This window comes from Acomys minous (assembly GCF_964271855.1).
Source record: "Acomys minous genome assembly, chromosome: 12".
Taxonomy (NCBI): Eukaryota; Metazoa; Chordata; class Mammalia; order Rodentia; family Muridae; genus Acomys; species Acomys minous.
Genome location: NC_140493.1, coordinates 69,437,596 through 69,462,608, shown reverse-complemented (window position 1 = coordinate 69,462,608; position 25,013 = coordinate 69,437,596). Strand labels below are relative to the sequence as shown.

The following is a 25,013-nucleotide window of genomic DNA, read 5'->3' as shown; positions in this document are numbered from 1 at the left end:
TGGGCAGCCCGGCCGGCCCGCCCTTGCCCGCGCGGCGAAGCGCGCCGGCAGCCTCTGGCCCTGCGCCACCGAGGCTCCGCCCCCGCCGCGGCTCTCCGCGCGCCCGAGCCCACCGGGCCGAGCCACCGAGCAGCTGACCGCGGTCTCGGCGCTAGCGGCCCCAGGCTCCCGCCCCCGCCTCCGCGGCCGGCTGTCTGCTTACGTCAGGGAGGCGAAACCCAGAAGAAGAAGAGGAAAAAAAAAAAAAAAGGCACGAGGGCGGAAGGGGAAAAACTTTATGTTTTTTTTTTTCTTTTTCTCCTCCAGGCACTGAAGCGAGGAACAGGCGACTGCGACAGCGCTCACTTCCGAGAGAGCTCTAGGCGCCACCTCAGCCCGCTGAGGCGCACAGGAGCCGGGCCCGGGAGGTCCGACGGCGCGGCCAGCATGTGGGACCCGCAGGAGTTTGAGCGCCACTGGCAGGCCGAGTTCCCCGGGGAGGAGGCTCCAGTCATGAAGCTGGAGTCGGTGCTGGACATGGAGCGCGAGCTCGAGCGTTGCAAACTCAACCTGAAGCGGCTGCAACAGGTGTTGGCTGAGGAGAAGTTCAAAGTCTGGTACCTGCAAGGGGCCCTGGCTGGAGAGAAGATGGACCTGCGTGCTGGGCAGTCGGAGGGCGGGGACGGTGGAGGCAGCAGCAGCGGCCGCAGTAGCGGGGGAGCCTCGGTGGAGGAGCAGGAGCCAGCCGGCCCCGTGCGCGCGCAGCCACCGCGCGATGAGGGGGGCACAGCGGGCTGCGACCCAGATTCCCCAGGCCCCCCGCGCCGGGACCCGGAGGTGGCGACACCGGCGGAGCCATCCCCCTACGCGTGCCTGGACCTTTCTGCTTGGCCCGGGGCTGTAGAAGGAGGGGGCGCCGTGCGCAGTCTGACCGCTGCCATCCACCAGCAGCTGATACAACCCCGCTTGCTCTTCAGGCTGCGAGAGGACTGTTCGCCCCCCGGCCAGGATGGCACCCGGTCCACCGCCTCGAGAGAGGATCAGTCCTCTGGGACCCGTGCAGGGCGGGGCTCGGAGGACGGCGAACCGGACGCTTCGGGTGGGGATGATGGAGGCGACTGCAGTGACCACGACTTTGAGATGGTGGATTTGAATGAGAAATTCGTCCTCGGCCACCTACTTATGGCCCCTTGCCGGCTTGGGACCCGGGATGAATCTGAGAAGCTGGCGCGACCGAGCAGCCCCCACCGGTGGATGCACCTGATCTCCGGAGGTTGGCGGCACCACCGGCGGCGGAGTCGAGACCTGGATCAGCTGGAAGGGGAGGATGAGCCCCCCAGGCGTGGGGCGAGGGAGCACCTCGCCCAGTGGGGGCGCAAGAGGTTCCTGCGCTTGCCGGACCGGGATTCGCCCAGTCACAGCTCGCCCGAGAGAGGCAGTGACTGCAGCCACAACAGCTCAGACCACGAAGACGGTTTCTCCGCAGGTAGGCATGCCCTCACTCTCAGGTACCTCCTAGCTGATCCACCCTGCCGGCTGCTGGCACTCCGCCACTGACGGCTTTGGTGGCCCTTTTAGCCCTAGGCAGTTGGAAAGCAGAGGGAAATTAACCTTTTTTTTTTTTTAACCGTAAAGCCATCTGTGGAACGCTAAACAAGTGCGTGTGAAGTGAATTTGGGGTTCGGGCGAGTTTATAGAAATAAGCGTGATGGCTGTGATGAGGATGTGGGGATGGCGCACTTCATCAGCCCTTGGCAGGAGCTTTCACCTTTGTCTTCAGCCCTCACTCCTCACAGGTCCTCTAGAGTCCTTCGCACCACCCTGTTGATACTCCGCGGAAGAAACCCTAGAAGTACTCCCATTGCCCTGGGATTGCTTAGTGTGGAAGTCTTTCCAGCCCCAGATGTTCTGAAGTTAGCTTGCGTTTTCTCCAGCCTGAATGTCATGCTGGGGGCCAAATGCGCCTCTTGGCTGACTGGTCTTCTTCCCGAGAAGGCTGCTCTGGGGTCTGTAGGCTTCCCGGGAGGATGGAAAGGCTTGGAGTCCCAGTTTCTAAGCTGGCCTGGTTCCTAGCGAGCCTGTTTGGTCCAATTCCTTCACCTGGTTAAGTAGGAAACTGAATCTCGGCTATGTTCAAGCAGGTGAGCCGAGACCGTTGCTGGGGTCCTCTGTCCTTTGCTTCCTTTCCAATCTGCCCTTCCTTCCTTCCTTCCTTCCTTCCTTCCTTCATACACACCAGAAGAGGGCATCAGATCTCATTATAGGGTTCTGAGCCACCATGTGGTTGCTGGGAATTGAACTCAGGACCTCTGGAAGAGCAGTCAGTGCTCTTAACCACTGAACCATCTCTGCAGCCTCGTCTGCCCTCTTTCTTTAGGACATAGTCTGGCCTTAAAAAAATTATTTGTATTATTTTATGTAAATTGGTGTTCTGCTTGTAAGTGTGCGTGAGGGTGTTAGATCATCTAGAAGGAGAGTTACAGACAGTGGTGAGTTGCCTTGTGGGTGCTGGGAATTGAACTGGTGTCCTTTGGAAGAGCAGCCAGTGTTCTTAACCACTGAGCCATCTCTCCAGTCCCAGGGTCTGGCCTTAGTTGTCTTTGAATCCCCTTGTGGTCATCACATTGCTCAATAAATAATGTCTAAATCAGTGAGCACTGAATTTGAAAGGCTGCCCAGCTCTTCAAAGGTCAGGAGTAGAGCTAGGTAAGGAGAAAGAGTTAACCGGGCAGCGGGGTGCTGTGCAACTGCCCCTTTGCCACATGGTAAATGTCAGGGTCCCCCCAGGCCTGCAGAAGGCATACATTGGTGTCTCGTTTGATTGGGTTGCAGCAAGGAACTTAAGATGTCTCCTTGTGCCATGAATGGGCTGAGGCGCGTGTGTGTGTGTGTGTGTGTGTGTGTGTGTGTGTGTGCGTGCGTGCGTGCGTGCGTGCGTGTGTGTGTGTGTGTGTGTGTGTGTACACATCAGTGCTTCTGGGATTGTTCCAAAACCTCCATTATTAGGTCTTATCTGGGTGAGTTTGCATTTGAATGAAAAACTGTCCACTTTGCTAAAAGCACATTTGGAAGATCCATCAAGTCATCTGCTTTGATCAATTACACTTATTCATTAGCCGATATTGGCTGCTTTTCCCAGAGGTAATGCTTCTGCCACCCTTGCTAGTAATACTTTTTTTTATGTTCCCCTTTAATTTAAAGCAAGGGTTGAAGATTTTTTCCTCTGGTGCCAAGTTTCGAATGCCCTCCTCGGAGGCTAACGTCGCCTCAGCTGCTTTGTGGTTGGCACCTGTCCCGTTGCTCCTAAGACCCGCATCAATCACTCTGTCAGGTGCGCACGGTGCTCTGGATCTTCCCCAGGACTGGCTGTTAATTTTGTAGGCAGTCTGTTCTTTAGCGCCTTGATGCAAATTAGAAACCAGCCCAGGCTTGGGGCTAACTGCAAAGATGCTCCTCAGGGTAGCTCGGTGATGGAAAGATTCTCGGTGATGGAAGTGACTTCAGCCATGGAGCACCAGAGCACACGGCCTGGCCCCGGTGGCTTTGGCTAGATGTGCCAATGCCAGATCCCTTCTAGGCTCTCTTCAGGGCAAACTTGTATAGGAACACCCCGTCCACACACACACACAGCTGCAGGCGGAGATCCTGCCTTCTCTCTGCAAAACCTCAGTGAGGTGTGACAGAGAAGACAAACACATGCGAGCATCTGCACACCATATACGGTGACACATGTACGCAGGTGTGCACAGTTACTGCACACTCCAGCAATCAATTAGCAGGAGTTTTGTTTTGTTTTGCTTACCGTGCAGAACAGTTTGCAGGCAGCAGAAGCATTCTGAGGTCATCCTCGGTTGCTCTTCCTATAACTCTCATTAAATTAGCCCCTCTGACACTACTGTTTTATATATGGATCCAGTATCTCTCCCTGCACTCCCTGGTGTAATGGGAACTGCAGGAGAAAAGGAGCTTTTTTGTGTCGTCTCCGTTTATACAAATGTGTCTAACATATACTAAGCTTCCTGGAAGTGTTTGTTGGCTGGTATGTTTTTACACTTGTGTGTGTGTGTGTGTGTGTGTGTGTGTGTGAAGGTCAAAGGATGCCTTCTGTAAGTTGGTTCTCTTCTTTCATCATGTGGGTCCCCAGGATAGAACTCAGGTCCTCAGGCTTGGTGACAAATGCCTGTGTCTGCTGAGCCATCTCACTGGCCCAGACCGATTCGTTTATTTATTTATTTATTTATTGTCTTTTTTTGTTGTTGTTTGCTTTTGAGACCAGCTCTCACTGTACAGCTCTGGTTGCTCTGGAACTCACTATATAGACTAGGCTAGCCTCAAACTCACAGCAGTCTGCCTGCCTTTGTCTACTGAGTTCGGGGATTAAAGGCGTGTGCCACCGTGACTGGCCCTCAGAGTGATGTATTTGTAATAGGATAGAACAGAATAGGAAAAAAAAAAAAAGGACGTTTAGTTCATGGCTAGAACACATGCGTAGCATGCCCAAGGCCCTGGGTTCAGCCCTGAGCATCAAAAGCAAGAAGGAAGAGAGAGGAATGGAGGAAGGAAACACGACAAAGCAGTGCGGGTGGCTAGTATCACTTTGTTTCAATGGCATATAAATGGGTAATTTGGGTTATTTATATGTCAGGGGTGATGGCACACACTTGTAATCCCAGCACTTCAGAAGACTGCAGCAGGAGGATGCAGAGCTCCTGGTTAGCCTAGGCTACAAACCCCTGGCTTCTGGATCGTGAGGCTTGTATAATGAATCTCCGTGCTGGCGTGCTGGCCAGAGAAGTTATTTGACGTTTCTGTGGCTTACTTTCTCCATCAGTAATATAAGACTTCCTCATATTGTCGATGGGAGGAAAATGTGCTATCATCTCTAAAGAGACTTGAACAGGCCTGGGAGTGTAGCAAGCATGTGACTAGATAAGCTAACTACTGCTATGGGCTGTGTTCTTCAAATTGACTCTACAACACTTCCTGCTTCTAGAATATTCTGGATCACAGGTGGTTTGGTTGTTATAGGACATCTTTGTTTCCTCTCACACCTGTGGCCCTTTCTAGAAGCTTCCAGGCAACAGGGCAGGAGTCAGAGCAGAGCATAATTCTTGGCTTATGAGGCTCTTTAGATTGGCCCTATGTGTTATTTCTCCATCTCTACCAGTGACCACGTGCCATGTCTGTGTCCAGAGGGCTTAACAATAATATACAACAAAGCCAACAATAATAAGGCTTTGCCTTAGCCACAGAGTTTTAAGGAGAGCCCTGAGGTGTGTGTGTGTGTGTGTGTGTGTGTGTATACACATGCTCCCCTCCATGGAAAAGGAGCATTTTCTACTAAGTAAAGAGCAGGTCCATAAACCTTTACACCTTTGGGGTTTCTCCTCACACATGAGAGTAAAATCAGAGTTTAATTAATAGGCATGCTGGTCCACATTAGGCATCTTTCTTTGATCATCTCTAATGCCTTGATTGGTTTGAGGAAAGTCTAGCCCACGACAATGTGGTTAGCGGTTGGGGTTTGGGATAGGGCAAAGGTGAGGATGGAGGGACGGACAGAGCAGAATCTGATGTATTGGATCAAATGCGCTGCGAAGTTAGACCTGAGTCTACGGGTACCACTCTCACTAGATGTGAGGTCCTGGGCAAGTCACTGACCTGCGCTTCATAGGCAGCAATGAAAAGAATGGCACTCACTTGCCCTGCTTTGGCCGGCCCCCGTTCTGTACTTTATCCCTAGTTATTAGTTTATAACACACAGCCTCTTGAGACAGAAGCAACTATTGTTTCCACTTTGTATTGTATATGAGAGTCTTGAGGCTTGGAAGGCCTAAAGGACCCTCCACCAATCATCCAGTTTACAAAAGGAATACATAGGATTTGAACCCAGGCAGTCTGGTTCCCAAGTCCATTGCTTTCAAACAAATGCTAAGCTTCCTGCTACGAGTTTTCGTATACACTCCCCAAGATAGTTGTAAACACTGAATTCAGGAAACTAGGAAGTTATTTAGATCAGTTAATGGCACAGGTGACTCACCATGACCTTGAAGTCCATGCATCTCTGTGTCATTATAGCTGTCATTATCATGGAAATCCCTGCCACATGCCAGACCATTAGGGCTGCCACCTACCTATGGGGCTCCTGTGAGCTGCCCCCCCCCCCATCAGGTCACATGCTAGATTTCAGACTTCCCCTCAGGGGCCGGCCAGCCAGCCCTGGGCACATACAGCCGAATATCCTCAAATGGAGGCTGGCGTTTCCCTTGTGAGCTAGCATGTTTCTGCACCACCTGTGCCGTAGAGTCAAGGGATCTGTCCTCAGGGTTCATGAGTCCCTTCTGCAGCCTGTGGTGTCCCCTGTGTGTCCCTTATGTGTCCCTTGTGTGGTGACAACTGCTTGTGGACCCAAATGCTCAGAGGTGGCTTTTCCAAGTCCAGCATCCTTTTGAAGGTCAGAAACTATTCATCTAATATTCTGACTTCGGTTCAAATGCCAAAGTAAACTTCATTAATATTTTAAATAGGTGGGCATCTCCTTCCTGCTCAGTGGAGATAACTTCTCTCCACACACCCTCCTTTGCCTCTGATACGGGCAGAGGGGCAGGGTGTTGAAACTGGGGCCTTGTATCTACTAAAGAATCCCTATACCCCCGAGCTATAACCCAACCCCAATGTTCTCTATTTCTCTATTTTTGATGGCCCTCCATCCGTCCGTCCATCCATCTATCTGTCCGTTGGACCGTCTGTCCAGCTCAGTAAGCATTTATTGAGGTCATGCTCCGTGCAGTCCCTTTTCAGGACTGAGGCAGCTCAGGATGGTGGCCCGCCATCATCATTTTCACTGTCTTTTTGCTGGGTAGAAACCTTGGTTTTTAGATAAAGAAACGCCTTTCTTTCTTTCTTTCTTTTTTCCCCGAAACAGGGTTTCTCTGTGTAGCCATGGCTGTCCTGGACTTGCTTTGTAGACCAGGCTGGCCTTGAACTCACATCGATCCACCTACCTCTGCCTCCCGAGTGCTGGGATTAAAGGCGTGTGCCACCACGCCCGGCTTACGAAACACCTTTCTATTGGGAGACTGCTATTAAATCCTGAGTAAGGAACCAGACACAATGGCACATGCCTGTAGTCCCAACACTTGGGAGGCTCAGCAGGAAGATCATGAGTTTGGGGCTGCCATGTTAAGCATAATTCATAAAAAAGAAAAATACTCTAAATAAGAACTGTGAGCTGGAGAGATGGCCCAGTGCTTGCAGCTGGCTACGGAAGCCTGAAGGTCTGCATTTGTACCTGGAATCCATGTGAAGGTGGCAGGAGAGCGCCAACTTCCCAGAGCTGTCCTGTGATCTCCGCATGTCTTGTTCTGTGGCATGCACCCACCCCAAATGATAACTAAGTAAAATATGTTTACAAAGAGCCTAGACTGGAGGAAAATCCCCAGATGACCCGTGTTCCTGGCTACCTCAGGCAGATGAGAGAGAACCCTGCACCCTAAAAGCAACCTTAAGTTCATGCTCAGGACCTCAAGGAGAGCTTTGGAGTCAGATCTGGGCTCTTCCTATTGTGTCCACAGCCTTTTCCAGGAATCTATTCAGCGGACACGAAAGCCGTAGTCTGTTGGAGGCCAGGTGACAGCGCAACAGGTTATCTCTGCAGATGGCAGTGGTTTGTCCCACCTTACTGGTTGTTCCACTTGAGGTTCTGGAGGAGCCAACCGGAGCCATGTAGAGAGAGCCTGTGGAGCGGCCACTGGGACATGGGTCTGTCCACAAAGCTGGCACACAGCATTCCGCCTGCAACGCTGAGGTGGGCCGGCTGGTCATGGCCTGGCTTATTCTCTTCTGCTTCTCTTTTTGGTTTTGTTTTGTTTTGTTTGCTTTGAAGATTTATTTATTAATATGTATACAGTTCTCTACCTGCATGCCAGAAGAGGGCATCAGATCACATTATAGATGGTTGTGAGCCACCATGTGGTTGCTGGGAATTGAACTCAAGACCTGTAGAAGAACAGCTGGTGCTCTTAACCTCTGAGCCACCTCTCCAGCCCAAGGTTTTGTTTTGTTTTTGTTTTTGGCTTTTGAGACAGAGTTTTTCTTTGTAGCCCTGGCTGTCCTGGAACTTGCTTTGTAGACCAGGTTGGCCTTGAACTCAGAGATCCACCTGCCTCTGCTTCCCGAGTGCTGGGGTTAAAGTTGTGTACTATTTCTATCCAGCCCAGGGCCTTGTTCCTATACCTGGAGGCCTGGCCATTGGGTTCTGCTGGTTTCTGATAGAGAGACCTTTTATTTCTAATTTTCATGGAAAATGCATTTTGCTCATGTTACCTCGCTCATTTGTAATCTGATGGTCTCTCTCACATAACGCTTTCCGGCAATGACTAATGAGATTGTTGCTCTGGGAAGAGCTCCTTATATTCAGGGATGTGTCTGAATTAACTTAATTCAAATTGAATTTTTAGCAGTATCTGTGATAAGATAATGCTGTTCTAGTCCTGTTGTGGGGAGATATTAAAAAGTCCATTTCATGCCGAGTGTGGCGGAGCATGCTGCCTGTAATGCTCAGGGTGCTCAGGTGGAAGGATCTGGAGCTTCAGGCCAGCCTGTGCTGTGTCATGAACCTTGCTGCCAAAGCAGACCTGCTTTACACGTGTGCTGGTGGGTTGTTGCGCCTCAACTGGAGGTGACCAAAGCTGACATCGAGTCTCTGGCTCTTCAAGATTTGCCTCCCTCCACTGCTCACCTCCACCATCTCACCCTCATCATTAATAGGTGGGTCAGATTAACGTGCCCTTATATACATGTAGGAAATTCAACCAGCCTTGAAACCGTGATTCCTCTGGTCTCTCTGATTCTCCTCTGGTTAGATCAGCTGTTTATCTGTGGGTCCAGACCCCTTTGGGGGGGGGCTCATATCAGAGATGCTGCATGTCAGTTTATTTATATCATGATTCATAACAGTAACAAAAATCACAGTCATAAAGTAGTGGTGAAGGGGCTGGAGAGATGGCTCAGAAGTTAAAATCACTTCCTGCTCTTCCAAAGGTCCGGAGTTCAATTCCCAGCAACCACATGATGGCTCACAACCATCTACAATGGAATCTGGTGCCCTCTTCTGGCCTGCAGGTGTACAAGCAGGCAGAACACTGTATATGTAATTAATAAATCTTTTTTTTTTTTTTTTTTTTTTTTTTTGGTTTTTTGAGACAGGGTTTCTCTGTGTATCCCTGGCTGTCCTGGACTCACTTTGTAGACCAGGCTGGCCTCGAACTCACAGTGATCCGCCTGCCTCTGCCTCCCGAGTGCGCCACCACGCCTGGCTATAAATCTTAAAAAATAAATAAATAAAGTAGCGGTGAAAGAATTTTATGGTAGGGCGTCACCACAATATGAGGAACTATGTTAAAGGGTTGCAGCATTTTTTCGTCATACATTAGAATTATCATATATTTTCCTGTCTCCTCCCCCTACCCCCCACCCTGAGACAGGGTTTCTCTGTGTTAGTCTTGGTTGTCCTGGACTCACTTTGTAGACCAGGCTGGCCTTAAACTCACAGTGATCTGCCTGCCTTTGCCTCCCTGCGTGCTGGGATTAAAGGCGTGCACTGTCACACCCTAGCTCTCAGGCAAGAATTTTAAGAACAGGAAAAAGTGAGTGGCAGTTGTCATGTCTGCTATTTGAAGCACTTTCCTAGAAACTTCTGTTGACAGTTTCTCTTTTCTTTTCTTTTCTTTCTTTCTTTCTTTTTTTTTTTTTTTACAGTTTCTGTTTTTAATCACATCAGCCACCTCTAGCTACCAGGGAGGCTGGGAAACAGTACTTTATATCAAATGGGGCCTCTGTTACAAGGCGGGGGGGGGGGAATGGAAGAATAGACAGTGAGTAGGCAGCTAGCAGCCTCTGGCACGAGCCTTTCCAACTACTCCATCCCGTCTGTGGTTCTTAGAGTGAGCCCACACTGCACAATGGTTTTTATTATTATGCTGTGTATTAACTCATTGACTCAGTGGACAAATGACAGCAGAAACCCCTCTCTGCAGGCACCATGCCTATTACATTCTGAAGCATGGCTCTCAAGCCAAGGACTTGCCTGGCTCCTTGAGGGCAGGGACAAGGGACAGTTTCTCTCATCAGTATCTTTTACAAAGCCTGGGCATAAGGCAAGCCACCAGGAAAGCACCTGACTGATCTTCTAAAAACCCCCACAAGTGAGATGCTCAAGGGGGGAAAGACTAAACCAAGCCAAAACCAAAACAACAACAAAAACCCAAACTGAACCAACGATAACAAAACCCTCCACTGCTTCCTTCCTGCCTTTGTCCCCGTGCTAGAAAACCCTGGTGTTTTGGGTTCTTTCTGGTTCTGAGGGTGGACCGTGAGCCATCCCCAAACGTCATAGCTGCTTGCAGCCCGGTTGTCTGTTTTGGACACTGCACTCTGTTTGCATAGCAAACAAGAATCCTGAGTAGAAGTCTGTGCCCTCCTGCTTCCCTCTTCCCCTGTGTTTCACACAGAGCTGTTTCCGCCACGGGAACCTCCCTTGTCATTTCTGCACCGTGTAGCTGCAGAGAAAATCTGCAGTCTCCGCAGTGAGCGTTGGCTTCCTTTCCCATTCTGCCTTCCTGTTTGATTCTTGCTATCATCTGCCTGAAACTGTCTGAAGGGAGGCTGCCTGGAGCACACGGCACATCTTGTGATCGCTGAGCAAAAGATAGCCTCAGAGGTTTATTGGCACCTAGGAGAGGAGGAACTAAAATATGTTTAGCACCTTCCCTCTGCGCTGTGTGAAGCCCTTTCCTATTGTGACTCTACTGCGCAGGCCTGAAATCCCAGCCACTCAGGAAACTGAGGTGGCGGGGGTGGGGGTGGGGGGTGGGGGGGTGTCACAAACTCAACGTCAGCCTGCATAACTTAGTGAGATTCTAGCTCAAAAGAAAAAAGGAGGCTGAGGTATACACTCAGGGGCAGAGTACTTGCCCAGCGTGCAGGAGGACGTAGGTTCAATTCCCGGGACAGTAAAAAATAGAAAGATATTCTACCAATGAGGAAGCTGTCTCTGATGGGTTCACCAGCCAGCCCAAGATTTCTCAGTGCTGCAATTAATCCTTTTTATTGAGAATTCACATATTATTAAATTGGCCTCTTGATTGCATTCAGTGATGGGCTTTAGAACATTCACAAAAGCTATGATATTACCACATTTCACACTAACCTCAGATACGCACACGTATGCGCGCGCACACACACACACACAGGCACCCACCCACCCCTGCCCTGCCCTGGAGGACTTCAGGTACTTTGTGAGCACATGCTCAAACCTCAAACCCGCCATTCCATTTCCTCATTTGTCATGGGCAGGGATTTAAACTATGTGAAGCTGGTCTGAGGCTGTTTAGTTGGTAGAGCTCTTAAAACAGTCACGAGACAGAGGCAGATGGGTCTCAGAGTTCCAGTCCAGCATGGTCTACCAAGCAAATTCCAGGACAGCCAGGGCTACACAGAGAAACCCTGTCTTAAAAAACAAAAACAAAACAATCAAACAAGAGAGAGAGAGAGAGAGGTGTCTCACATTCACAAGACTCTAGGTTCAGTAACCAGCACCAGATAAATGTTACATGGAATGTCATGATGGCCTATGATCCTGGCTTAGGAGGTGGAGTCTGGAGGATCGGAATTTCAATTTGGCTACATGGTATGTTTGAGGCCACACAAGGAGATTCTGTCTCAAGAAAAAAACAAAACAAAACCTAATATATGGAGAAGCATATATGTGTGTGTTATGTACATATATGTATGTATATGTTTGTGTTATGTACATATATCCACATATGTGTGTGTGTATGTGTGTGTGTGTGTGTGTGTGTGTGTGTGTGTGTGTGTCTGTGTCTGTGTATCTGTTGAATGCCTGGAAAGATGGGTCAGCAGAGGACACGGGTTTGATTCCTAGCACCCATGTTGGGTATCTTACAACCACCGGGAACCCCGTTTCCAGGGGATCTGAAGCCCTCTTTTGGTCTCCGTGGGTAATTGAACACACATGTGCACATATCTTTTACCCCAAACACACATGATTAAAAATTTAATATTTTAAAGGGGGGGCTGTGGCCCCCTCAGTCACCCATTACTGCAGACCCTGGAGCCCCTTTTTGTTGAGTGGGACTGGCTTAATTTTTCTGGACTCCACCCCTCCCTGTGTGTGCTTCAGGTCTAGGGGTGGGGGGCCAAGAGTTACAGTGTCCCAGACGTGAGGCTCCTCCCCCTCAGCACCATTTTTGCCTTGGGTTGCAGTTGTCATGGTGACCGGGGCCCTCGTTCTGACCTGTGCTTTCTGTTTTGTAGCTTCAGGATACCATAGTGCCTGGCCACACGGAAGGTGCTTGATAAATGCTTATGAATCGCTAGAGGTCCGTCACCTCCACCCAAACCACCTCAAGGACCAGTTAGTTGGTTTGCCTCCACCCTTTCCTCTCCAGCCTAGTTACATTTCACAGTAAAGATCAATGGCTGCTCTTCACAATCTGCAGTGGCTCTCCATACACAAAGACTATAAGCTTTTTTTTTTTACAAGGCTATCTGGGAACCCCCACCCCCACCCCGGCCTCCCTTTGTATAAGCGCACTTTATGCCCCAGCAGTATTGACTTTTGTGTAGCTTCTTTCTTCTTCCTTTTGTCTTGACTGCCCCCTTTCTCCTTTAGCCTTCTTTCTCTCCTGTCTAGGGTTGGGGAGGGTGGTGGTGGTGGAAGGGAGGTCGAGGCATTAAGGAACCCCAAATAAAATAGTTTTAAAAGGGCACTACACATCTGGGTGCTGGGAACTGAAGTCAGGTCTTCCGTAGGAGAAGCCAGTGAGCTTAACTGCTGAGCCATCTCTAACCCTAGTCACAAAGACCTTAAACTAAACTTGGAGGGTGGAGGGCTGATTTGGAATATGAAGAGAGAAATGACTAGCCAAGAAACATGAGAGCCATCTAGAAGCCACAGAATGCAAGGAAACGAAGATTCCTCCATTCTCCAGGGAGGAGTTTGTCCCCACCGGAACCTCGGTATTAGCCACTAAGTCCTAGGCTAGCCTGGGCTGCAGAAAATTACCACCTCAGGTTTCCAATGTGCAGAACTGTGAGGCAATATGCTGGTGTTCTTTTAAGTGTTGTTAACCGCAGTGGCTGAATGGGCTAGGGATGTGTTTTCCTCCATTGGCAGCACTGCTTGGTAGGCTACAGTGGCTCAGCCAGCCAGCAGGGGCTTCTGTTTCAGACCCTCCCATCGTCGTACAGTGGGGAAATGTTTGCCCTCTTGCCTGTGACATCACAGTTTGAAATGTGTGGGTGCTGTATTACCTTGTGTGTGCTTGGGATCTAAGGAGGAACGGGAGCAAGGGAGCAGTTCATTCAGGCTGGCTGTCCCTCTTAAGGATGGAGCCAAGTGTGGTGGTCTGTGTTTCTAATTCCAGTGTCAGGATTGAACGCTATGAGTTCTGGACCTGCCTGAGCTACAGAGTTAAGACCGAGTCTCAAAACTAAATTAAAAAAAAAAAAAGCTGAGCCGGGTGTGGTGGTGGGAGCGCCTTTAATCCCAGCACTCAGGAGGCAGAGGCAGGTGGATCCCTGTGAGTTCAACTGGCCAGCCTGGTCTACAGAGTGAGTCCAGGACAGCCAAGGCGACACAGAGAAACCCTGTCTTGACAAACCAAAACAAAACACAACAAAACAAAACAGAAGCAAACTGTTCATGGAGGGCCCTACCTGGCCATTCCTGTTGTCACACGTTAGGGCCAAGCTGGGTCACGTGCTCATCTTTAGCTGCAAGGGAAGCTCATCAGGAATTTTAATTCTTCAGCCTCCCCGTGAAGGAAGTTAGGAGAAGAGGAACTGAATAGCTTTTGGAAAACAGCCCAGTGTTGGCTTTACCATCCTTTCCTGAACTTTGCACATTGGTATGTTAGGGCAGCTATATAACTGTTTTTAAGTGCTTGTCACCCTCCCAATCCCTCTGTGTCAGTTCTTTTAATTGTAGTATCCCTACCCCTTAGACAATGCTAACATAATGTTTTTGTTGAACAGGTAGAAGAATGGTTGCATATTTTGGTGGGCGTATTTATTTTGAGGCAGAGTCTCACTATGTAGGCCAGGTTGGACTTGAACTCAGTCCCGCTTGTGCCTACCTGGTGCTGGGATGGCAGGCATGAGCTACTGTACCTTACTGATCATGTATTTTCTTTAAGTGAGGGTTTATATTTAATTAATTTACTTTTGTGTGCAAAGGTGTTTTGTGTGCTTGTATGGCTGGTGAGGCCTGAAGATGTCATTGGATTCTTCAGTCACAGACAGTTGTGAGCTGCCGTTCAGGTTCCGGGAATTAAACTCTGATCCCGTGTAAGAGGGAGAGTAGCCAGTGCTCTTAACTGCTGGGCCATCTACCCAGATGGCCCTCTTTATTATTTTTTTTTATTTTAGGCATTATGGATGGTGTGGTGGTTCAAATGAGCTGTCGTTTGTAGGTCCTAGGCATTTGAAACCTTGGTCTCTAATTGGTGGCTGTTTGGGAAGGATCGGGAGTCATTGATCCCCTAAGACTGGCATTACAGATGGTGGTTGTGGGCTGCTGTGTAGGTGCTGGGAATTGAACCCCAGTCCTCTGGAAGAACAACCAGTGTTCTTAATCACTGAGCCAGCTCTCCAGCCCTTCAAGTAAGGATTTTGTAGGATTTGGACTACCTGGGCAGGTTAATCTCTAAGAGAAGACATTTTACATTTCCTCTTGCCTATTTTCTCCTCCTTCTCCTGCTCCTATAGATCAGGATAGCCCCAAATTACACTGAGATCACAGCGACGTGACATCACCTGGCTTCCCTCTCTTTATTATTGTTTCCTTTTTCTTCATCTACATCTTTTCTTCCTTCTTTTTTGCACTAAAGAGCTGTGATGGATTTTTCTGTTCCCCTCCTTCCTCTTTCCCTCCCTCCCCCTTCCCTCTCTTCTTCCTTTCCTTCCATTCATTTTTTTTTTCTTTTTTACAAGTTCTTACTGTGCAGCCTTGGCTGATTTGGAACATGCCATGTAGATCAGTCTGGCCTTGAACACACAGGTATCTACTTCTGCTCCACCTCCTGTGTGCTAGGATTAAAGTTGGGCATTACCATGCCTGTCTTATGGTGGATTTTTCTTATTTTACCCTTTTCAGACTTTGTAACCCCCAAATTTCTAATTTATTCATGTAACGATTCCTGCATTTAATAAAGCTGTTGTGATGTTAACTTGATGATATTTGCACCTGGAGGTTTCCTTGCCCTCCTGGTTGTCTTCCTTGACCTTGAGTTCTGTGATTAGAGGCACTCACCACACACTGATGGGCTCCCAGGCTGTTTGCTCGGCTAAGGGGTGAGCCTCACAAAATGTGAAAAACAGTGTTAGAAAGAAATGGCTAATTGTTTTTCTCATTTCCTTCAGCCTCTCTACCCTACCTATACCCATTCCCAGTCTCTTTCTTCCCTTGAAACAATGTTTCGCTGTGTTGCCACTTTGTTACGAAGATGTTTTCAAATTCCTCCGCTCAAGACATCCTCAGCTTCCTAAGCGCTGGGCCTCAAGGCCAGCGCCACTGTGGGAATCTTATTTTGCTACCTTCTCATTCAGTAATTTACTAGGATAATTTTAAGAGTCAACAGAGTATTTTGATAATTGTGTGTGCATGTAATTTTAAATTTATTATTTAGTATATATATGTAATGTATATATATGTAATTTTAAATTTATTATTTATTATATATGTTATTTTTTATGTATATAGGTGTTTTTCCTGCATACATGTCTGTCCCCATGTGTGTTTGGTACTGAGGGAGGTCAGAGGGTGGTGCTGGAACTGAAGATTTTGAGCTGCTATGTGGGTTCTGGGAATTGAGTTCTGGTCTCCTGCAAGAGCAGCCAATGCACTTAATGTCTGAACCGTTTCTCCAGCCCTGGTCTGAGTTTTGGTGGTGTTTAAAGGACTCTGGCAAGCTGTGATGATATCAAGGCCCATGGCTCCAAGTACAAGATCACGAAGTCACTTGCAGTGAAAAGTAGCCTAGAATTTAAAACCATGCAAATCTATTTTGTGTGGCTTGACATGGGTCTGTTGGTATATTGCTTATTTGTGAGAGTGGGGAAATTACACACTTGGAAGTGATGGAACTCTAGAAATACAATGCCAGTGTTGGGGTCCTAGTTTGGTAAGTCAGATTTTTTTTTTAGATAGGATATTGCTTTTTTTTTTTTTTTTTTTTTTTTTTTTTTTAGATAGGATATTGCTTTGTATTCCTGGCCGTCCTCAAACTCACAGAGATCTACTTGCTTCTGTCTCTGGAGTGTCAGGATTAAAAGTGTGACTTACCACTTGGCACAGTGGCATGCCTTTAATCCTAGCACTTGGGAGGGAGGCAGAGGCAGGTGGATCTCTGTGAGTTCGAGGCCAGCCTGGCCTACAGAATGAGTCTAGGACAGCCAAGGCTACACAGAGAAACCCTGTCTCTCAAAAACAAAACAGTTGCCTTAAGCTTGTTGTGTAGCCAAGGATGGCCTTGAGCTTCTGATCCTTCTGCTTGTACCTCTGGAGTCCTGGGATTACCACCCCGTGCCACCACGCCTGTTGCATGCAGTACTAGGGCTCCAGCCCAGGGCCTCACGCACACTGGGTCGGTGCTCTACCAGCTGAGCTGCATCTCCAGCCCTCACCCCTGTTAATTTCTTCAGGCTGTAAGTCTGAGATAATGTGATTTGACTGGATGAGTCCGTAAGTGAAATGGGCTGGAATTCTGAACCCCGCCAAGTCGCGCCTGGCTTTGAAGCAGAGGAATTTGAGTGTTATGGTTTAGACCCAAAATGTCCTCCCACCGAAGGTTCATGTTTTGAACATGTGCTTCCCAGCTGGTGGCACCATTTGGGGATGGTGAGGTGAGTCCTGGTTGGAGAAAGTAGGTCACCAGGGTCATTGAAGGTTATAACTGGGCACCTAGTTCCCCATCACTTGCTGTTTCTCAATTGCTTGCTATTGATTAAACAGCCGTATAAGCCCCTGTGGCCTTGCACTAAGATGCTCCACCGGGCCTTCCTCTGATGAGCTGCAACCCTCTGAAACTGTGAGCTAAAATAGATTATCCCTAGTGCAACTAACACACCAGGTTTACAGCCAAGCCTTCTGTATCCATTTGCAAATTTGCTCCACTAACTAAATTACTTCACCTCTCTTTGCGATATCTTCTTTCCTGAACAGTAACGATGATTTTTACCTCATTTGGTATCGTAAAAATTAAGTGAGGCCTGAGGATATACCTCAGGTGGTGAATGTCTTGCCTGGCAGGCATGAGGCCATGAATTTAATTCTCAGTGAAACACACACACACACACACACACACACACACACACACACACGGTTTAAAGAAATAGTGTACAAGAAGCAAGCGGCACAGGATATGACATAGAGCAGTGTAGATGCAAACAGTCCCTGGTCTGAGTCAAGGCCCAAGGCTGTATTACTTAAATGCAAGCCCTAGCTCTTTCACATCATTGTTGTATGATCCTTAGTGATCCTTTCTTGGCCTTTTTGTGTCTTGGTGTCTGTATCTGTAGACCAAGGCAACCATGCTAATATAAAATCAATGTCTAATTAAGTTGGGTGAAGATTACACAAATCAGCATGTATTTATAAAGCACTTTGGACAGTACCTGTTACACAGTAGACACTCACTGTAGGCTGGTTAGCCTTGTCACTGTCACTACTGGTGTGGCCGTGAGCATTGCTGAAATAGACTACAAGGGTGAAAAACAGTATTATGCATGCTCGTTATGTTGTCCGGTCATATTCTTAATGGAAACCTGAGGCTCCTGGAAATCCTGCACTTTGAATAATCTAAGAGCTGGAGCAATGAAGCGTCCAATTACAGATGCCTCACGGCGGCAGCCCAGTGAGGAAGGTGAGACCTCCACAAGGCCTCGCTGCCTTGTGATCCTATAATGGAGAAAGCCCTGCTTTGTATTGCAGCGGCCTTGTCTTCGCTTGGCTGCATAATTGTGCCTTTTTGTCTTATTTTAAAGCATCTTGAGGACCCTGGAGCTCACTCCCACTGGCAGCAGGAAAAGCCGCAGCACGTCCCAGCTCTAATGAGTCTTACTGATGCTCTCACAGCCCCACCGAGGCAACTAGACTCGAACAGGCACACAGGCTAGGCTGCCATCCACCATTCCCTTTGAACACAGATGGGCCCACCAGAGTTCATGATGGGGCTCCCCAAGGGCCCCCTAGGATCTCCTACGCCTGTCTTCTTTGTCTTAGAAGGGCATCGAGTTGCTTTCCGAGTTTTTGGCTTGTTGGTAACCTTTGTGGGCAGCAATGCTCAAACAAATTAATTATTCATATCCGTGGGCCTGAAGGAGCTGTTGTTTGCTGAGGGAACTAACTCCCTCTGGTCTCTAGACCCACAATCCCCACTAGGGACCTTTGGTCAGACAGAGAGCTGTGACCACACTCCAAGCTAAGTACAGTCTGATGACCTGCCTTGTTTGAACGGCAGAGGATTAAAGGAAAATGGGATTGTTTCTTTAATTTATTCTTTCATGAACATATATTTCTGTCTTTCTTGACAGATGAGGAGACTGACAGTTCATGCATCAGGTAGACAGTTGGTAGGTAGTGTGCAGAGCGAGACTCAAGTGTGGGGCTTCCTGGCTTTGTGTCTTGCATCTGCCTAGTTTAGCTGCGTGACCTTAGGCAAATTACAGTTCTGTGGCCTCACTTTCCTTCCCTAAAAATAGGGTTTATAATAGTTTACTTTACAAATATGTGAAAAGGAAATGGGTTCAGCCTGGCGTACATGAAGTACTACTTATACAGCTGTCTGGTTGCTATAGGCATTTGTGGTTGCATTCCTTGTGTTAGGAGTTTTTTCACAGAACACAAAAATGCCTTTCTTGCCGGGCAGTGGTAGTGCACACCTTTCATCCCAATTCTTGGGAGGCAGAGGCAGGTGGATTGCTGTGAGTTCCAGGCCCGCCTTGTCTAAAAAGTGAGTCCAGGACAGTTAAGGCTACACAGAGAAACCTTGTCTCAAAAACAAAACAAAACAAAAAAAGTCTTTCTTTCCTAGTGTTCCTTTGAGCGGGCTAGTAAGCTTTTTCTCTATCCCTGTACTAGGCCTCAGACCTTGGAATGTAACAATTATGTTACTGGAATGTAACAATTATGTTAGAGTAACACTAGCCCAGGTAGCCTCAGTGTTCTAGTGGCTGGACCTCATATCTCTCTCTCTCTCTCTCTCTCTCTCTCTCTCTCTCTCTCTCTCTCTCTCTCTGTGTGTGTGTGTGTGTGTGTGTGTGTGTGTGTGTGTGTGTGTGTGTGTGTAGATATGAGGTATCTTAGTTTTCTTTCTGTTGCTGTAACAAAGACCATGACCAAACCAACGTGGGGAGGAAAGGCTGTATTTTCTCTTACACTTCCATGTTAAAATCCATGATTAAAGGAAATCAGGGCAGGAACTCAAGACAAGAACCTGGAGAGCCATGGACAAAGGCCACGGGTTCGGGAACAGTGGTTATTGTCTTCATCCCGGCCTGCTCAGCCTGCTTTCTTGTGAGTCCTAGGACCGCCTGCCCAGGGGTGAGACCAGCCACAGCGACCTGGGCCCTCCTGCCTCAATCACTAATCAAGGAAATGCCCGATAGTCTTGTCTACCGCCAGTCTAACGAGGAAGGAGGCAGTTCCTCGGCTGAGGTTGCCTCTTCTCAGATATATCTACATTTGTATCAAGTTGGCAAAGGCAACCAACGCACCAGCCTTCTGAGCTATTTGAGCTGCCCTCCAGCACATCCTAGTGTTCTCCACTTTCTGAGGACAATGGCAAACTACTGAGTTGGAGAAAGACTAAGCATGAATTGAATTCACGCAATGGTTTCACTTTTTAAAACCATATATATATATATATATATATATATATATATATATATATATATATATATAGTGTTAAATTGGGGTAGAAACATTTACAACCACAATTTTTATATCCAAGTCTTTTAATTTTTTATTTTTACTATTATTATTTTGTTTTGAGACAGTGTCATATGTACCCTAACTTGGCCATAAACTCCCCACGTACCTCTCTGATTCCCCCTGTCTCCCAAGTGCTGCAATTACAGGCCTGAGCTTTGTTATTTTTGTCTTTGAGACAGGTTCTCAATATATAACCAGGGCTGGCCTTGAACTTGTGACTTGAGTGCTACCACCACATCCAGAATAGATCTAATCCCCAATACATCTTTCTGGAAAATCAAACCTGGGGCTTCAGGAATGCTAGGCCAGTGTTCTGCCATTGAGTCACATCCCCAGCTCCTCCTCCTCCTCCTCCTCCTCCTCCTCCTCCTCCTCCTCGTTGTCCTCTTCCTCCTCCTCTTCTCCTCTTCCTCCTTCTCTCCTCCTCCTCCTGGTTTTTCGAGACAGGGTTTCTCTGTGTAGCCTTGGCTGTCCTGGACTCACTTTGTAGACCAGGCTGGCCTCGAACCCACAGCAATCCACCTGCCTCTGCCTCCTGAGTGCTGGGATTAAAGGCGTGTGCCACCACCATACCCACCCAGCTCGGCTCGTTCTTTTCTTCTTTTTAACTGCCTCTGCCTTATAGACATTTTTAGCATTTGGCTTTGTTAAGGTAGGCAATTTAGACTTGTTAAAGAGAAATTTACATATTTCCCTTAAGTCACCAGGGCAGATGGAGATTATTCATGAAAGGAAGGAAGAAAGGTGAGGAGGAAGGAAGGAAAGAAGGAAGGAAGGGGACAGAGAGGAGGAGGGAGGACAGGCAGACAGAGAAAAGGAGGGGAGTGCATAGCAATAAAATATACTAGTATCATAGATTCTAAACATTTTTGGGAGCCCTCAATTTTTATTTTTTATTTTTATTTATTTTTATTTTTATTTTTGAGACAGGGTGTCATGAACCAGCCTGTCCATGGACTCGCTGTATAGCCAGGGCTGATCCTTCTGCTTCCACTGTCCAAGTTCTGGATTCACAGACATTACCACTATACTTAACTCCAGAAATCCGTCTTGGTTTGAAGTTGAAGATCTCTGCCTAGCTGCTCACTGGGTGTAAGGCAGGGATAGAGGTGCTGTACAACACCATGGTATCCCTTACACTGCCTGTCACCACGGGCAAGACAGAGCTTTGCTGTAGCTTCGGGCTAGCCCCTGCAGAGCTTGCACGGAGGACAAAGAATTACCTTTAACCTCTGCAAACCCAATTCAAACTAAATAATACGTATAATCACTAAAATGGTGGGAAGTAAGCATCTTCTTGCTGTGAAGGGGACCCTTGCCCTTGGTTTGCTGTTTAGGTCCCAGACGGACTGACAGGTTTCTCAGTCCCCTAAATCACCATCTAAGGGAATCAGCTCAGGCACAGTTTATGGAAAAAACAGAATCTGCAGTTTTATTTTTCTCTGGCTCCCAGACTGGCCTAAGTTCCTCTCTAGCACGTTATGAAACCATGGGCCTCCTTCCTCTCTCATTGGAGAAAATTCTGGGCTGTGCTTAGATGGGGCGATCTCATTTGTGGTCAAGGATTTGTTGAGAGTTTATATTCCTTTAGATGTTTGGAAAAAGATAAAAAAAAAAAAAAAAGAAAATCTAGCCAGGCATGGTGGCGCACACCTTTAAGAATCCCAGTACTCGGGAGGCAGAGGCAGATGGATCTCTGTCAGTTCAAGGCCAGCCTGGTCTACAAAGTGAGTCCAGGACAGCCAGAGCTGTTACACAGAGAAACCCTGTCTCAAAAACCAAAACTAAAACCAAAACAAACAAACAACAAAATCTCTTGAGTCAAGACCCCTGTTTTGATTACCTGTCTTTATTGCTTGATTTAACACCTGTTTCAGTCTGCCTTGCTCAGAGATAATAAAGGCAAGTGCTGGCTCCTGGTGGTCACTGCAGCCCTGGAGCCAGGATGCACACCTTTACAGCTGTTGCCTGTCAGTCAGGAGATTTATGTATTTATTCATCCATCGGTTTGTTCTGAGACAAGGTCTCACTGTGTAGCCCAGGCTGCCCTCAAACTTATAGTGAGCCAGGATCCTAACTTAGCCTCTCAAGAACTAGGACTAGCAGTGTGTGGCACCATGCCTGGCTGGAGAGCTGACCAGATGTTAAGGAGTGCTTCCTGTGCAGTTGTGAGGACTGATTTCTGATCCCAGCACCGATGAAACAAGCTGCGCGGCTGGGGTACACCTATAACCCTAGCTCTAAGTAACAGTGGAGACAGGAGGATCACTGGGACATGCTGGCTTGGCTTCTGGCCTGGCCCTACTTCCAGAAAGAGGCCCTGCCTCCATGAAACAGGCAGAGAGTGATAGAAGAGGGCACTGAATGCCATTTTCTGGCCCCAGAATATTCTGTCTCTCTGTCACACACATGCCCACACACCTGCATAATACACACAAGTAAATGAATACATTTTTAAAAATTGATTGCCACCTTTAGTCCCAGCACTTGGGAGGCAAAGGCAGGCAGATCGCTGTGAGTTCGAGGCCAGCCTGGTCTACAGAGTGAGTCCAGGACAGCCAAGGCTACACAGAGAGACCCTGTCTCGGAAAAACCAAAAAGAAAAAAAGAAAAGAAAAAAAAAGCAGCTTCCTAGCTAGGCATGATGATACACACCTATAAATCCTAGCACTTGGAAGGTTGAGGCAGGAGGTTTGCAGTGGTTTTGGTTTGTTTGTTTGTTTATGTAAATGGGCAGTTTTTTGCCTGCCATGTATGTCTGTGTACTGCATGCCTAGTCCTGAAGAGACCAGAAGAGGGCACTGGGTTCCTTGGAGTTACAGACAGTTGTGAGCTGTGTGCTGGGAAATAAACTGGGGTCTTCTGCAGGAGCAGCCTGTGCTCTTAACCTCACAGCCATCTCGCCTGACCTAGAATTAGAGTTGTGAGGCCAGCCTGGGCTACACAGTGAGGTCCTGTCTCAAAAAAAATGAATGACAGATTTTTTTATTATTTTTAATTTTTTATTATTTATTTGTTTGTTTGTTTGTTTATTTTGTGCCTGGACCCTCTGAAATGAAAACTGTGGAGTCTCAGTCTCTCTGTGTCTCTGTCTTTGTCTCTCTCTCTCTCTGTGTCTCTATGCATATAATTTTTTTGAATCGGATGATCTTTTATTGAAATTCTTTTCTCTTGCTACGTTTTAACTAGCTGGGCATCCCATTGCACCACTGCTGATGCTATCTATGATGTCATCAGAGGGTCACCATCCACATTGCTGTCCGCAGGCTGTGAAGTACTCAGGATCTCCTAAATAGTTCCATAAAGTTGTGTGACCAAGACTGGTGTCCTAGGCGAGGGTGGCACACACCTCGGGTCCCAGCACTCAGGAGGCAGAGGCAGGAAGTTCTCTGTGAGCTGGAGGTCAGCCTGGTCTACATGGCAAACTCCCAGACAACCAGAGCTATATACAGAGATCCTGTCTCCAAAAAACAAAAACAGAACCGGTGACATATCTGTTGGTCAGTGTTGACAATCTCATAAAAAGTGGTATTTCCACTGTATTTTATGTTTTTCTGCTTCTTTCCTTCTTGGTGGTCCCTCAGGGGCTCTGATGGTAGGGCAGAGGCAGAAGGTACCACTTCAATGTGGGCCTGTCCTGAACGGTCACTTTCACTGTAGCCCTAAGACCTCTCCAATCATTTGTTGCCTTGGCAGTATCACCAGCAATTTTTTTGGGGGGATGGTAGACAGACCCAGGGGATCAATGTAGAGGCCAAGGTGGATGTGGCACTGGAAACATCTCCTGTGCACTTCAGATGTACAACTTTGATTTCATTGTGGTCAACTTGGGATGGCATGGTGGAGGCAGCTGGTGCTGGATGAACCAAGGTTTGGGACTACTGATGAAGGAGTGTGTGTTCTCTCTGTGTGTGTGTGTGTGTGTGTGTGTGTGTAAAATTTTAAGAATTTGGGGCCGTGGTGGTGCACACCTTTAATCTCAGCACTGGGGAGGCAGAGGCAGGTGGATCACTGTGAATTTTAGGCCAGCCTGGTCTACAAAGTGAGTCCAGTACAGCTAAGGATAGCACAGAGAGACCCTGTCTTGAAAACAAAACAATAATTTTTTTTTAAAATTTAAAAGGCATCTATTTTTTGTAGGTATTTATGTGCCGCCGCATGTACTTGGAGGTCAGAGGACGGGCTGTGGGGTTTGGTCCTTTCTACCATGTGTGTCCTGGGGATCATCAGGCAAGCTCCTTCGTTCACTGAGCTATCACACTGCCCTCTCCCTTTTAAATGGAGTCTTGCTTTGTCATCTATGCTGGCCTGGATCTTTCAGCCTCAAGAAGCCATTTTTTTTCCCCCTGCTTTAGCCTTTTGAGTAGCTGGGACTATAGGTGTGTGCCACAGTACTAGGCTCTGGAATCTGTATTTTTATCCAACCCAGGGGATTCTGAACAGCCAAGTGTGACCACCAGGGTTTGGCAGGCTTTCCTAAAGTCGCCGTCAGGTAGTAATGAATGTCTAGAGAGTTTAAATATAGGCCCCTTCCTGCCCCCACAACCCGAAGGTTGACATTGAAAGGAAGCCAAAAAAGGAAAGAGAAAAAGAAAAGGCACCAATTTTCTCAAGAACTTGAAACATTCCAAGCAAACAGGGAGGGAAAGTCCTTTTTGAGTTGTGTGTGAGTAGATTAGATATTGCTAGGCAGCTGATAAAATAATCCATCTGTTTTCTGAGCCAGCAAACAGAAGGAGCCCACAGTAACTGACCTTTAGCCCCAGAGAAAACACAGTGGCCCAAAGTCGAGTGGCACTCAGACAATGGCACAAAGGTTTTTGGTGTGTGTGTGTGTGTGTGTGTTTTCAGATTCACTGTTTCTAAAACCTTGACTGGTCAGGATTTGACTCATGCAGGTGGGTGACCCTTTCCGGTCCCTAGATAGTCACTGAGGTATTTGACAGCCGTATATTCAGCTTCTGTGTCTATACTGACTCTGTTTCCTCTGGCTGAGCTCCAGGGAAGGGGGATTCCGGTG

General features: G+C 47.8%; 1 protein-coding gene across 1 annotated transcript in view; it reads left to right on the top strand.

The window, feature by feature from the left end:
• The first annotated feature begins 307 nt into the window (after positions 1–307).
• The window catches only part of ABR (ABR activator of RhoGEF and GTPase), a 196,330-nt gene continuing 171,624 nt past the window's right edge, over positions 308–25,013 (top strand). Inside the window, exon 1 of the mRNA XM_084802749.1 lies at positions 308–1,465. Coding sequence (XP_084658875.1) covers positions 427–1,465 — 1,039 coding nt within the window. The 5' untranslated portion in view covers positions 308–426. The remainder of the gene's footprint in view (positions 1,466–25,013) is intronic.